This window comes from Schistocerca piceifrons, chromosome 3 (assembly GCF_021461385.2).
Source record: "Schistocerca piceifrons isolate TAMUIC-IGC-003096 chromosome 3, iqSchPice1.1, whole genome shotgun sequence".
NCBI lineage: Eukaryota > Metazoa > Arthropoda > Insecta > Orthoptera > Acrididae > Schistocerca > Schistocerca piceifrons.
The window spans coordinates 937,968,998-937,982,946 of record NC_060140.1 but is presented as its reverse complement, the minus strand read 5'-3'; the positions used below and the strand labels follow the sequence as shown (position 1 = coordinate 937,982,946).

General features: G+C 44.1%; 1 protein-coding gene across 1 annotated transcript in view; it reads left to right on the top strand.

Annotated features, from left to right (window-relative positions):
• Positions 1–13,949, top strand: part of LOC124787671 (proton channel OtopLc) — a 700,713-nt gene that overhangs the window by 365,440 nt on the left and 321,324 nt on the right. The window contains exon 3 of the mRNA XM_047254488.1: positions 7,833–7,939. Within this exon, the coding sequence (XP_047110444.1) occupies positions 7,833–7,939 (107 nt within the window). The remainder of the gene's footprint in view (positions 1–7,832; positions 7,940–13,949) is intronic.

The window sequence follows — 13,949 nt, the reverse complement described above, 5'->3', positions numbered from 1 at the left end:
CCTGTCACGTGACTCTCGCTCCGCCTACTGCTCGAGTCTCATCTGCCTCCTGCACTCAGTCTGCCCGTGGCGTCTGTTTTAAGTAGTTGACGTTTTGTCTGTGCGTCGGAAAATGTTGAGTGTACAAAAAGAACAGCGTCTTAACATCAAATTTTGTTTCAAACTAGGAAAATCTGCAGTGAAACGTTTGTAGTGTTACAACAAGTGTACGGCGATGATTGTTTATCGCGAACACAAGTGTTTGAGTGGTTTAAACGATTTAAAGATGGCCGCGAAGACACCAGTGATAACACTCGCACTGGCAGACCATTGTCAGCAAAAACTGATGCAAACATTGAAAAAATCGGTAAACTTGTTCGACAAGTTTCCTTGTCAACTCCTGTTAACTCAGACACTGCTCTGATTGTTAAACGGCGATCTTGTCGAACAAGTTTACCGATTTTTTCAATGTTTGCATCAGTTTTTGCTGACAATGGTCTGCCAGTGCGAGTGTCATCACTGGTGTCTTCGCGGCCATCTTTAAATCGTTTAAACCACTCAATCACTTGTGTTCGCGATAAACAATCATCGCCGTACACTTGTAACATTACAAACGTTTCACTTGCAGATTTTCCTAGTTTGAAACAAAATTTGATGTTAACACGCTGTTCTTTCTGTACACTCAACATTTTCCGACGCACAGACAAAACGTCAACTACTTAAAACAGACGCCACGGGCAGACTGAGTGCAGGAGGCAGATGAGACTCGAGCAGTAGGCGGAGCGAGAGTCACGTGACAGGCCACGCGACTTCCAGCCTTATTGCATTCGTTTTATTGTTTCACCAGTACTAGTCCGGTTTTTTTCTAGCCACACCTCATACAGCTACTTGCTAACCACTCACAAGTGTGTGATCAAAACTGTTCGTGACAGCATTCTGCGCGAGTTTTTGTGCTGAAGGCAACCCGAATGTTGAATCATGAAATTCATTATTTCTTCTAGTATTGTAATTGTGTACATAATTGTTCCTTTTGGACTAAATTAGGTTATTTACAACACACTTCAGGAGCAATAAATATGCTGTGAAGCAGTAGTCAGAATGCCCAAGTCCTTAACAGATGTCTAAAAGATGATCATGGCTAAGCACCACATATTCCTACAGTACATTATTGAGCAATGAAACCTTTCTTTCTTAAAGATAAGCTACCCTAGAACAGTGTTCCATGGATTATTGAATGAAAATGGGAAAAATACGTTAACTTAATTATGGGTCTCTCCCCGAGGTTTCCAATGATTCGAAGTGAAAATGTGACTAAACTGAGTCACTACCTTCTGTGGTTTCTTGACGAGTAATGTGCTGTCATTCCTCAACAGAGATTCAGAGACCTCATTGAGAATGTCCCCATAGAATTCAAATTGTCAGAAAGGCGAAGGGTGGGCAAAACCCTTGTTGATGTCCACTAATGCATGTAAGGATACTTTCTATCAGACAGTGTAGCTAAAAAAATATGGTCCATGTAAACGTAGCTTTGTATAGGGTATTTCAAAAAGAACTTTACAACTTTAAAAATTCATATAAATTTTTTGAAAGAAGGTATAGAGCTGCGTTTAGTGTTATTTTGTATAGAAGCACATCAAGTTTTTTACCTTCAGCTAGAGATGTTGTATGTGGCTTTCGCTGGATATCCTCCACACATCCCATCGGAAGACAATTTCTTCCTAAACTCGCTGTAGCATTGTAAGTGTAACTTGCCCAGTGGTGGCGTAAATTCTTGCTCTAAGTTCAGGTAGAGAAGCCGGCACAGGAAGTGCAAACACGATATCCTTGGTGAATCCCCATTTAAAAAAGTAGAATGGTGTCAGGTCTGGGGAACGTGGGGGCCATGCAGTTGGTGCATCACGGCCAATCCATTGACCTGGAAAGCTTTCACTGAGAAAACCCCGGACTTAAGCCAGGCAGTGGGATGCTGCATCTTGCACGAAGTAAACATTTCGTTCTTGGTCATCCTTATCGACCTCTGGTATGAAAAAATATTGTAAGATATCCAGATACACTATCTCATTGGTGGTTCTGTCGCGAAAAAAAAGGGCTGTAAACTTTGTTCTTGCTCAATGCACAAAAATCATTCAGTTTAGGGCTATCACGAACATGCTGCAATGTTTGATGCGTATTTCCACTGCCTCAAATCCTACAGTTCTGTGTGTTAACCTTGCCACGTAACTGAAAAGTCGACTTGTCAGAAAAGATAATATTGTCCAAGAAATGTTAATCCTCATGTAATCGATTTAACGTATCTGCTCAAAAGTTCTTGCGAGCCATTTCATCAGTGTCTTTTATTGCTTGTACGATCGTCAGTCTGTACGGTTTCAAATGCAAACGGTTTCTCAACACACGCCAAACAGTCGTATGTGGGATCTGCAGTTCGCGAGATGCACGCCGGGTCGATTTCGTAGGTCTGTTGACAAAACGTTGTCTCATTCGCTCAACGACGTCGTCAGATGTGCTTGGACGACCTGGTGAGTTCCCATGTCTTACTAAACACCCTGTTTCTACAAAACTCATAAACTGTAGGCCTACTAGGAGGATCTTTAGCGTGCTTGGTACGGAAATTCCGCTAAACTATTTTCGCCGACTTCTTTTCTTTAAACCAAACCACACAGCTAGCACGCTCGGGTCCAGTGAAGGCAGCCATCTATAACGCAACTGCCGCTAGCGCTGCTTACGGTACGATTCGGCACTAGCGAACTATGGGAGACAAAACCTGAGGTATTTCCCTACAAATTGATACTACACTCACTCCTGTAGGTACTATCAATTAATTTATATGAATTTTGAAAGTTTTTTGTTATGGTTTTTAGGGCGCAAAACTGCTACGGTCATTAGCGCGCGGTCTGTGACTTAGGGAAAGCTAAAAAACGAAACGGCAAACCAGCAGCAATGGGAGCAAAATTCAGAAAAGTGGGGAAACCAGAAACAGAAGGAAAGCTTAAAAAACCACTATAGAAGGGGGTTATTTGTCCCCAAAAAGAGCTTCAAATGACTGACGTCATCTCACTGGCTCTAATAAACTCAAGAACACGATCGGCTGATCGTGTGTCATCTGCTAAAATGGAAGATATATCGGGCGACAGCTGTAGACGGGCGCGTAACTGAGTAAAATAGGGGCACTCAAGTAAAAGGTGTCTCACCGTCCACAGTTCAGAGCAGTGGGGACATAGTGGGGGAGGATCGCCACTTGAAAGATGTCGATGGCTAAAAAGACAGTGCCCTATCCGGAGTCTAGTTAAAATTACCTCCTCCCGACGACGAGTTCGGGAGGAACAGGTCCAAGCACGGGGAAGAGCTTTCATATCCCGCAATTTATTATGGGGAAGTGTCGACCAATGTGCGTGCCTTAAAGGAGCAACAGGACGACATAAAGCACTCCGTAGACCGGCGAAGGGAACCGTGCGAATAGCTGGCCGAAGAAGAGAGACTGCAGCCTTGGCCGCTATATCGGCCGCCTCATTTCCACAGATACCAACATGTCCTGGGATCCAGAGGCACGCCACAGACACGCCCCTTAAGTAGACCAAGTGGAGGCAGTCCTGAATCCGGTGGACCAGAGGGTGGACAGGGTAGAGAGCTTGGAGACTGAGGAACATACTGTATCCGCTGATGGCGACGGATGTATTGGACAGCCTGGAGAGCAGCGTAAAGCTCCGCCGTATAAACCGAACACTGGTCGGGAAGCCGAAATCGATTTGAGGTGTCGCCAACAATACAGGCACTCCCAACACCAAACGATGTTTTTGAGCCATCAGTGTAAATAGATGTGGCCTCCTTCATTTGTACACATAGAGCAGCAAATGCCCGACGATAAACAAGAGAAAGGGTACCATTCTTGGGAAACTGACAAAGGACACGGAGCAGACAGGTCCGGGGCCGGAGCCAAGGCGGTGCTGTACCCCAAGTTGTCAAGAAGGTTTTAGGAAAGCGGAAGGAAAGAGAATGGAGCAGTTGACGGAAGCGGACTCCCGGTGGTAGTAGGGAGGAAGGGCGGCCAGCCAAGTTGTTAAGCCCTGTTTGAAAACCCTGTATATGACACTGGTTGAATGCAGCATCAAGTTTAAATTCAGTTCCAATTTTTTTCGTCAAATTTTTGACTTGCTATCTGGAAACTCTAAACAGGTTGCATATCATGACCGCGCCAAATATCTCACAAGTCCGCAGCTCGTGGTCGTGCGGTAGCGTTCTCGCTTCCTGCGCCCGGGTTCGATTCCCGGCGGCGTCAAGGATTTTCTCTGCCTCGTGATGATTGGTTGTTGTGTGATGTCCTTAGGTTAGTTAGGTTTAAGAAGTTCTAAGTTCTAGGGGACTGATGACCATAGATGTTAAGTACCATAGTGCTCAGAGCCATTTGAACCATTTGATATCTCACAAAATAAGCGTCAAACCAAAACACTGCAAAGAACGAAACTTGCCTAGCTTGAAGGGGGAAACCAGATGGCGCTATGGTTGGTCCGCTAGATGCTGCTGCCATAGGTCAAACGGATATCATCTGCGTTTTTTTTTTTTTTTTTTTTAATAGGACCCCCATTTTTATTACATATTCGTGTAGTAAGTAAAGAAATATGAATGTTTTAGTTGGACCACTTTTTTCGCTTTGTGATAGATGCCGCTGTAACAGTCACAAACGTATAAGTACGTGGTATCACGTAACATTCCGCCAGTGCGGACGGTATTTGCTTCGTGATACATTACCCGTGTTAAAGTGGACCGTTTACCAATTGCGGAAAATGTCGATATCGTGTTAATGTATGGCTATTGTGATAAAAATGGCCAACGGCCGTGGGCTATGTATGCTGCTCGGTATCCTGGACGACCCTGGACGAAATCATCCAAGTGTCCGGACCGTTCGCCGCATACTTACGTTATTTAGGGAAACAGGAAGTGTTCAGCCACATGTGAAACATCAACCACACCCTGCAACAAATGACGATGCCCAAGTAGGTGTTTTAGCTGCTGTCTCGGCTAATCCGCACATCAGTAGCAGACAAATTGCGCGAGAATCGGGAATGTCAAAAATGTCGGTGTTTCGAATGCTACATGAACATCGATTGCACCCGTACCATATTTCTATGCACCAGGAATTGTATGGCGACGACTTTGAACGTCGCGTACAGTTCTGCCACTGGGCACAAGAGAAATTATTGGACGATGACAGATTTTTTGCACGCGTTCTATTTAGCGACGAAGAGTCATTCACCAACAGTGGTAACGAAAAAGCGAGTTAATATACACCATTGGACAACGGAAAATCCACGATGGCTGAGACAAGTGGAACAACAGCGACCTTGGCGGGTTAATGTATGGTGCGGCATTATGGGAAGAAGGATAATTGGTCCTCATTTTATCGATGGCAATCTAAATGGTGCAATGTATGCTGATTTCCTACGTAATGTTCTACCGATGTTACTACAAGATGTTTCACTGCATGACAGAATGGCGATGTACTTCCAACATGATGAATGTCCGGCAGATAGCTCGCGTGCGGTTGAAGCGGTATTGAATAGCGTATTTCATGACAGGCGGATTGGTCGTCGAAGCACCATAACATGGCCCGCATGTTCACCGGGTCTGACGGCAACGGATTTCTTTCTATGGGGAACGTTGAAGGATATTTGCTACCGTGATCCACCGAGAACGTCTGACAACATGCGTCAGCGCATTGTCAATGCATGTGCGAAAATTACGGAAGGCGAACTACTCGCTGTTGAGAGGAATGTCGTTACACGTATTGCCAAATGCATTGAGGTTGACGGACATAATTTTGAGCATTTATTGCATTAATGTGGTATTTGCAGGTAATCACGCTGTAACAGCATGCGTTCTCAGAAATGATAAGTTCACAAAGGTATATGTATCACATTGGAACAACAGAAATAAAATGTTCAAAATTACCTATGTCCTGTATTTTAATTTAAAAAACCTACCTGTTACTAACAGTTCGTCTAAAATTGAGAGCCATATGTTTGTGACTATTACAGCGCCATCTATCACAAAGCGAAAAAAGTGGCCTAACTAAACCTGCATATTTCTTTACGTACTACAAGAATATGTAATAAAAAATGGGGGTTCCTATTTAAAAAAAACATAGATGATATCCGTTTGACCTATGGCAGCGCCATCTAGCGGGCCAACCATAGCGCCATCTGGTTTCCTCATTCAAGCTAGACGAGTTGTGTTCATTGTAATTTTTTCGTTTGATGCTTATTTCGTGAGATATTTGGCCCGCTCACTATCAATGGACCATCCTGTATACTGTAAACTCGCCTTGCTGTGGGTCTAGTGTCCCATTCAGACTGCTAATTACCTAACTTTCGGGCTCGTAAATGACTTTTCAGCAACAATTCCATCAAGCTGAGTTTATGTAGGAGGACATTGTGACTGACACAGTGAAATGCTGTAGATAGGTGAGCTGGTAGTACGAGTGAAGCCAGCCAGCCAGCCAGGCTGTGGGGACGGCGGCGACCGCCTCTGCTTCATCATAACCAACATGGATTCCGCAAACAGAGATCATGTGAAACTCAGCTCGCCCTATTTGCCCAAGAAATTCACAGTGCCGTAGACACTGGCGAGCAGATTGATGCCGTATTCCTGGACTTCAGGAAGGCTTTTGATACGGTTCCGCACTTACGTTTAGTGAAAAAAATACGAGCTTACGGAATATCGGACCAGGTTTGTGATTGGATTCAGGATTTCCTAGAAGAAAGAACACAACATGTCATTCTTAACGGTTCAAAATCTGCAGATGTAGAGGTAATTTCGGGAGTACCGCAGGGAAGCGTGATAGGACCTTTATTGTTTACAATATACATAAATGACTTAGTTGACAACATCGGTAGCTCCGTGAGGCTATTTGCAGATGACACGGTTGTCGACAAGAAAGTAGCAACATCAGAAGACTCGTACGTACTCCAGGAGGACCTGCAGAGGATTAATGCATGGTGCGACAGCTGGCAGCTTTCCCTAAACGTAGATAAATGTAATATAATGCGCATACATAGGGGCAGAAATCCATTCCAGTACGATTATGCCATAGGTGGTAAATCATTGGAAGCGGTAACGACCGTAAAATACTTGGGAGTTACTATCCGGAGCGATCTGAAGTGGAATGATCACATAAAACAAATAGTGGGAAAAGCAGGCGCCAGGTTGAGATTCATAGGAAGAATTCTAAGAAAATGTGACTCATCGACGAAAGAAGTAGCTTACAAAACGCTTGTTCGTCCGATTCTTGAGTATTGCTCATCAGTATGGGACCCTTACCAGGTTGGATTAATAGAAGAGATAGACATGATCCAGCGAAAAGCAGCGCGATTCGTCATGGGGACATTTAGTCAGCGCGAGAGCGTTACGGAGATGCTGAACAAGCTCCAGTGGCGGACACTTCAAGAAAGGCGTTACGCAATACGGAGAGGTTTACTATCGAAATTACGAGAGAGCACATTCCGGGAAGAGATGGGCAACATATTACTACCGCCCACATATATCTCGCGTAATGATCACAACGAAAAGATCCGAGAAATTAGAGCAAATACGGAGACTTACAAGCAGTCGTTCTTCCCACGCACATTTCGTGAATGGAACAGGGAAGGGGGGATCAGACAGTGGTACAATAAGTACCCTCCGCCACACACCGTAAGGTGGCTCGCGGAGTATAGATGTAGATGTAGATGTAGATGTGGCGCGTGGTGCTGGTTCTGCGCTGGGGCCGGCAGAGCAGAGCCGAGCAGCGCGCGTGCTGGAGGACGGAGGAGGCAGGGCTGGACAGAGAGCGCTGACCGCCGCGCGGCCTTGTTGTGTTGCAGCTCAACCCGGACGGCTACGGCTCGCACACGTCGCCTGCGCACCACTGCAGCAGCCAGCTGTTGGACGAGTCCGCCGACATGGACAGCTTCGCGCCCAAGAACGCCAAGTGAGTACGCCGCTCCGCCACTGCCGCTGCCTGTCTCTGTGATGTGCTAACACTGTGACAGGCACAGCACATTTAAATCGTGCTGTGTTTACATTCAAAGGTATTGATTGCCAGCCGCTATCGACATCGTATTCTGCATCTTCCGTTCTCGTATGAAAACCAGAGCGTAGGAAAAACACACACAAAGCACCAATACGTTTGTAAGTAGGCTGTTTAGGTTTTTATGTTGGTAACGTCACCTAGCGCTCTGTATGAAAATCACTGGCTGTGCGGTGTGCAGTCTGTGGCTGATGGGCATTGTTGAAATAGTCGCTATTGTAGTGTTGGGCAGTTGGATGTTAACAGCGCGTAGCGTTGCGCAGTTGGAGGTAGAGTTGGGCAACACGATTCTTTTTCCCGATTCGATTCCTACGATTCAATCTCACATTGCGAATCGATTCCTATGATTCGTTCACGATTCTTTCTCGATTCATTCTAGTCTGCGATGGCACGATTCTTACAGAATGCAAAAAGTTCTACATCTTACTCACAGTTGGCAGGACATGTCTGAAATTTTCAATTGGGTTAGAATCGAACTGTCATGATAAGATATGCCAGAAATAGTTTATTTATGACTCAACATTCATATAACGTTACAAGTGTGATTCTCGATTTATACGTGTAATGCCTTAATTGATGAAAGGTCACGTTTGATTTGATTGCATCTATTGTTTTATTTCAGTATGCCAGGAAAGAGGAGTCGATTTGTGCGAAAATTGCTTACTTTGTTTACACGCATCCTCCACTTGACTGCCATCTGGCGGTCGTAGTCATTCGGCACGACTCGGCATGATTCGGAAGTTGCCTTCGAAGCATAGCGTACTAAGAATCGATGAATCGTTGGAACTTGGAATCGTCACGACTCGGGAACACGCAATCGTTCTTACGATTCTTTTGAACGACGATTCGTCCGCATCACGATTCGTTTCTTCCGATTCTTTATTTGGAGTCGTTCAAATGAACGAATCGTTCACGAATCTCCACAACTCTAGTTGGAGGTGAGCCGCCAGCAGTGGTGGATGTGGGGAGAGAAATGGCGGAATTTTGAGAGCGGATGATCTGGACGTGTGTCCATCAGAAACAGTACATTTGTAATACTGGATGTCATATATATATATATATATATATCACTAAAAGGTAAATACATTGTTTGTTCTCTATCGAAATCTTTCATTTCCTACCTATGCATGTCAGTATCATTTCCTACCTATGTCTGTCAGTAGTTAGTGCGTTCAGTAGTTAGAATCTTTTATTTAGCTGGCAGTAGTGGCGCTCGCTGTATTGCAGTAGTTGGAGTAACGAAGACTTTTTTGTGAGGTAAGTGATTCATAAATGGTATAGGTTATTGATAGTCAGGGCCATTCTTTTGTAGGAATTTTTGAAAGTCAGATTGCGTTGCGCTAAAAATATTGTTTGTCAGTTTAGTGTTGATCAAAATAAGTAAAGAGAGAAATGTCTGAGTACGTTCAGTTCTGCTCGCTGTTTGAAAATCAGCACAGTAATTCAATAATTTTTCTTAGGGGACGTTTCACGTTAGATCACGCTTGTTCCAGGGCGAGCATCTAAAATGAGTATAGCTGAAATCGACCGTTTGAGTATTATAACACGCCCAGGGGTACAAATGCTTTCCTTGACCGTGCGCCCTGTCCACACCACGTACCTGGTAATCTCGCGGCGGTCGTACTGTTCTGCTCCACACTGCTGCTGGCTTGCCTGAAATTATCTGTCGAAATATGCCAGCGGGTTTAGGGGAGCCACTCAACGTCAAAACGCAACACTGTTCGATGTCTGGTACAAACAACTATATTCTGAGACGATTAAAGAAAATCGCAGGTTGCACTGTTTACATCCTAACTGATAAGTGTTTATCCCAATCAATAGATGATTACCAGTTGTAACGTTGCTCTTGGAGGGCGAAAATAAAAAGAATTGTTATTTTGTTTTTTTATTTTTTTAATGTCGAAAAAGTGAATATTTTGGTGGGCCACTTGGCAACAGAGTCAGGGATTGATTACACTATTATAATAACATACGTTGAGCATTAAATACCTGAATAAGAGCAGCATATTGATATCTTTGAGATCGTTCAGAAGAAACATTATCATTTCTGTGCATTTTTATAGTCTCGATATAGTCATACCCGGATCAACACTAAGGGACAAGAAGATTTATAGACTTTAAAAGAAATGCAACACTACACAAAAAAGTTGGTTCAGAAATAATAGGAAAACGATAATGTTCCTTCTGCCTCATGCTGCATTCGGCCCATCAGCATGATCGTAATTTCTGGTGATGAACTAACACAAAATAATTATCATTCAAGTAAATAAGGAGATGGAAATCATCAAGGTTAATTTACTAAAATAAGCACACCTATCTTTAACACACTTTTTTTGTTTTTTTTTAATGCTACGTACCTTTTTAATATTAAATTACAATAGATGACCATTGTGGTTAAATACTTTACACATAACAGTCAAAATGTACTCTTGATGCTGTCTGTTCGTAATCAGTTACAAGAAACTACATGTTTTCTGATTGGAAAAAATAACAATTAGCATATTCACTCAATATTTTCACATAAAACATACAATACAGTTGCGGAACGCAGCAAGTCCGCGTCCGCCTTTCATAGAATACAAACAGTAAAAGGTGAGGCGCCAAATGCCTCATTTGTCTTGAAACAACAGAATTCTTTTTTTATACCATTAATCGAGATTTACAGGCACCGCGCAAGAACGGCAAAGATAAAGAATAATAGGTTCTGTCGCTGCTATTCGATGGTTCATTTCTTTTACTTTACAATTGTCCGATAACTTTAGGCCATCAGGCGTTTACTATTGAGCGTATATTAATGTCTGCGAGGCGAAAATTAGTAATATTACACAGTCCACAACATCACTCAGACGAGCGCACGCGTAACCGACACGACGCGGGTGATTGTTGATGATGCGGAAGCCGAATGATCGCACGAAAGTTCTTACGCTCGTCACGCATACACAGATATTTGGTACCAGTCCTCCTTGACATCATTAATGATATGACACTGTTCGTAAAGTTAATTTTTCAGTTCTCACTTTAAGAGCGTGCGCGTAACCGTCGCGGCGCGGCTGATTGTTGATAAATGCGGAAACGCGATGATCGAACGCGCGTTCTCACGCTCGCTACAAGACACTGGCACTTGACTGCACTCTTTTGTAGTAACTAATTTTTTTCTGCTTACATTAGTTCATTCTGGGAGACCGAACACGGCGCGGATGATTGATACAGTACGGTACGACACGCAACGGGAGGATACACAAATACGTTATCAGCAGCACTGCTCATTTTTAAATTACATCTTGACGCACTTTCCTCTGAATCATTTACTTATTTTATCACTTTACTGTAACAGCACTTGTAGCAACACTTCAACTTCCATACTAACAATGCCTCTCACATGCAGAGCTGCCCACTACACAACATTAACAGTTCCGTGTCCCGCGCTCGACTCGACAGACACGGCTGCCAGCAAAGATACTCCACAACTAAGCCAGCGATATTACAATACGCTTACAGTTAAGCGCGAACGTAAACTTTAGGCTGCGCTACAAATCGACCAAAGGCCTTGGCTGCGCCAGATCTATAACACAGACCTCGGACTACGCTACGGATCAGACTGTCACCACAACCAAATCGACCGATTTCAGCCGAACGCAGTTGTACCATACTCACTTTATCAACTCGCGCTCTGTGTCACTTCACGCATACCAACCTTCCGCCGCTATTGTTCCAAGAGCTGATATCCCTCCCCTCCCCTCCCACCCACCTTTCCCATCCCTGCAGAGGCTCACACTGTTATTAAAATTAAAATTTAAAACAGTCTTGATCGCAATCCTGTTATGATACTTTTTCAATTGGAGTGAGTGACACGTTTCGACTCTATGAAAGAGACATCCTCAGACTCCGAAGCGGTGGATGGATACTGCTAGATAAGTTCCGTCGGCCTTCGACCCTCGTGTAACAGCAGTCTGGAGTCTGAAGATGACTCTTTCATAGAGTCGAAACCGGTCACTCACTCCAATTAAAAGAAATTTCTTAACAAGATTGCGATCAAGACTGTTTTAAATTTTAATTTTCACTCCTTTTATACAGGGTATTACAAAAAGGTACGGCCAAACTTTCAGGAGACATTCCTCACACACAAATAAAGAAAAGATGTTACGTGGACATGTGTCCGGAAACGCTTAATTTCCATGTTAGAGCTCATTTTAGTTTCGTCAGTATGTACTGTACTTCCTCGATTCACCGCCAGTTGGCCCAGTTGAAGGAAGGTAATGTTGATTTCGGTGCTTGTGTTGACATGCGACTCATTGCTCTACAGTACTAGCATCAAGCACATCAATACGTAGCATCAACAGGTTATTGTTCATCACGAACGTGGCATTGCAGTCAGTACAATGTTTACAAATGCGGAGTTGACAGATGCCCATTTGATGTATGGATTAGCACGGGGCAATAGCCGTGGCGCAGTATGTGTGTATCGAGACAGATTTCCAGAACGAAGGTGTCCCGACAGGAAGACGTTCGAAGCAACTGATCGGCGTCTTAGGGAGCACGGAACATTCCAGCCTATGACTCGCGACTGGGGAAGACCTAGAACGACGAGGACACCTGCAATGGACGAGGCAATTCTTCGTGCAGTTGACGATAACCCTAATGTCAGCGTTAGAGAAGTTGCTGCTGTACAAGGTAACGTTGACCACGTCACTGTATGGAGAGTGCTACGGGAGAACCAGTTGTTTCCGTACCATGTACAGCGTGTGCAGGCACTATCAGCAGCTGGCTGGCCTCCACGGGTACACTTCTGCGAATGGTTCATCCAATAATGTGTCAATCCTCATTTCAGTGCAAATGTTCTCTTTACGGTGAGGCTTCATTCCAATGTGATCAAATTGTAAATTTTCACAATCAACGTGTGTGGTCTGACGAGAATCCGCACGCAGTTGTGCAATCACGTCATCAACACAGATTTTCTGTGAACGTTTGGGCACGGATTGTTAGTGATGTCTTGATTGGGCCCCACGTTCTTCCACCTACGCTCAATGGAGCACGTTATCATGATTTCATACGGGATACTCTACCTGTGCTGCTACAACATGTGCCTTTACAAGTACGACACAACATGTGGTTCATGCACGATGGAGCTCCTGCACATTTCAGTCGAAGTGTTCGTACGCTTCTCAACAACAGATTCGGTGATCGATGGATTGGTAGAGGCGGACCAATTCCATGGCCTCCACGCTCTCCTGACCTCAACCCTCTTCACTTTCATTTATGGCGGCATTTGAAAGCTCTTGTCTACGCAACCCCGGTACCAAATGTAGAGACTCTTCGTGCTCGTATTGTGGACGGCTGTGATACAATACGCCATTCTCCAGGGCTGCATCAGCGCATCAGGGATTCCACGTGACGGAGGGTGGATGCATGTATCCTCGCTAACGGAGGACATTTTGAACATTTCCTGGAACAAAGTGTTTGAAGTCACGCTGGTACGTTCTGTTGCTGTGTGTTTCCATTCCATGATTAATGTGATTTGAAGAGAAGTAATAAAATGAGCTCTAACATGGAAAGTAAGCGTTTCCGGACACATGTCCACATAACGTATTTTCTTTCTTTGTGTGTGTCAGGAGTGTTTCCTGAAAATTTGGCCGAACCTTTTTGTAACACCCTGTATATCACTTTTTTCGAATGTAGGCTGTGGTGACAGACTGGGCTGATGTGTAGCCCGAAGACTATGTTAGATCGAAAGGCGATAACCCAAGGTCTACGTTAGGTTGAAAGGCTACAGTCTGGTTGTTAAGCTATCGCAGCCAACGAGTGTAGTCACGTGAGGATAACTACAATAATGAGATTTGAATTAATATGATTTCCTCGTGCGTGGCGATCGTTGAATATAGACAATTAAGATCGCGAAATTCGTCACTTTATT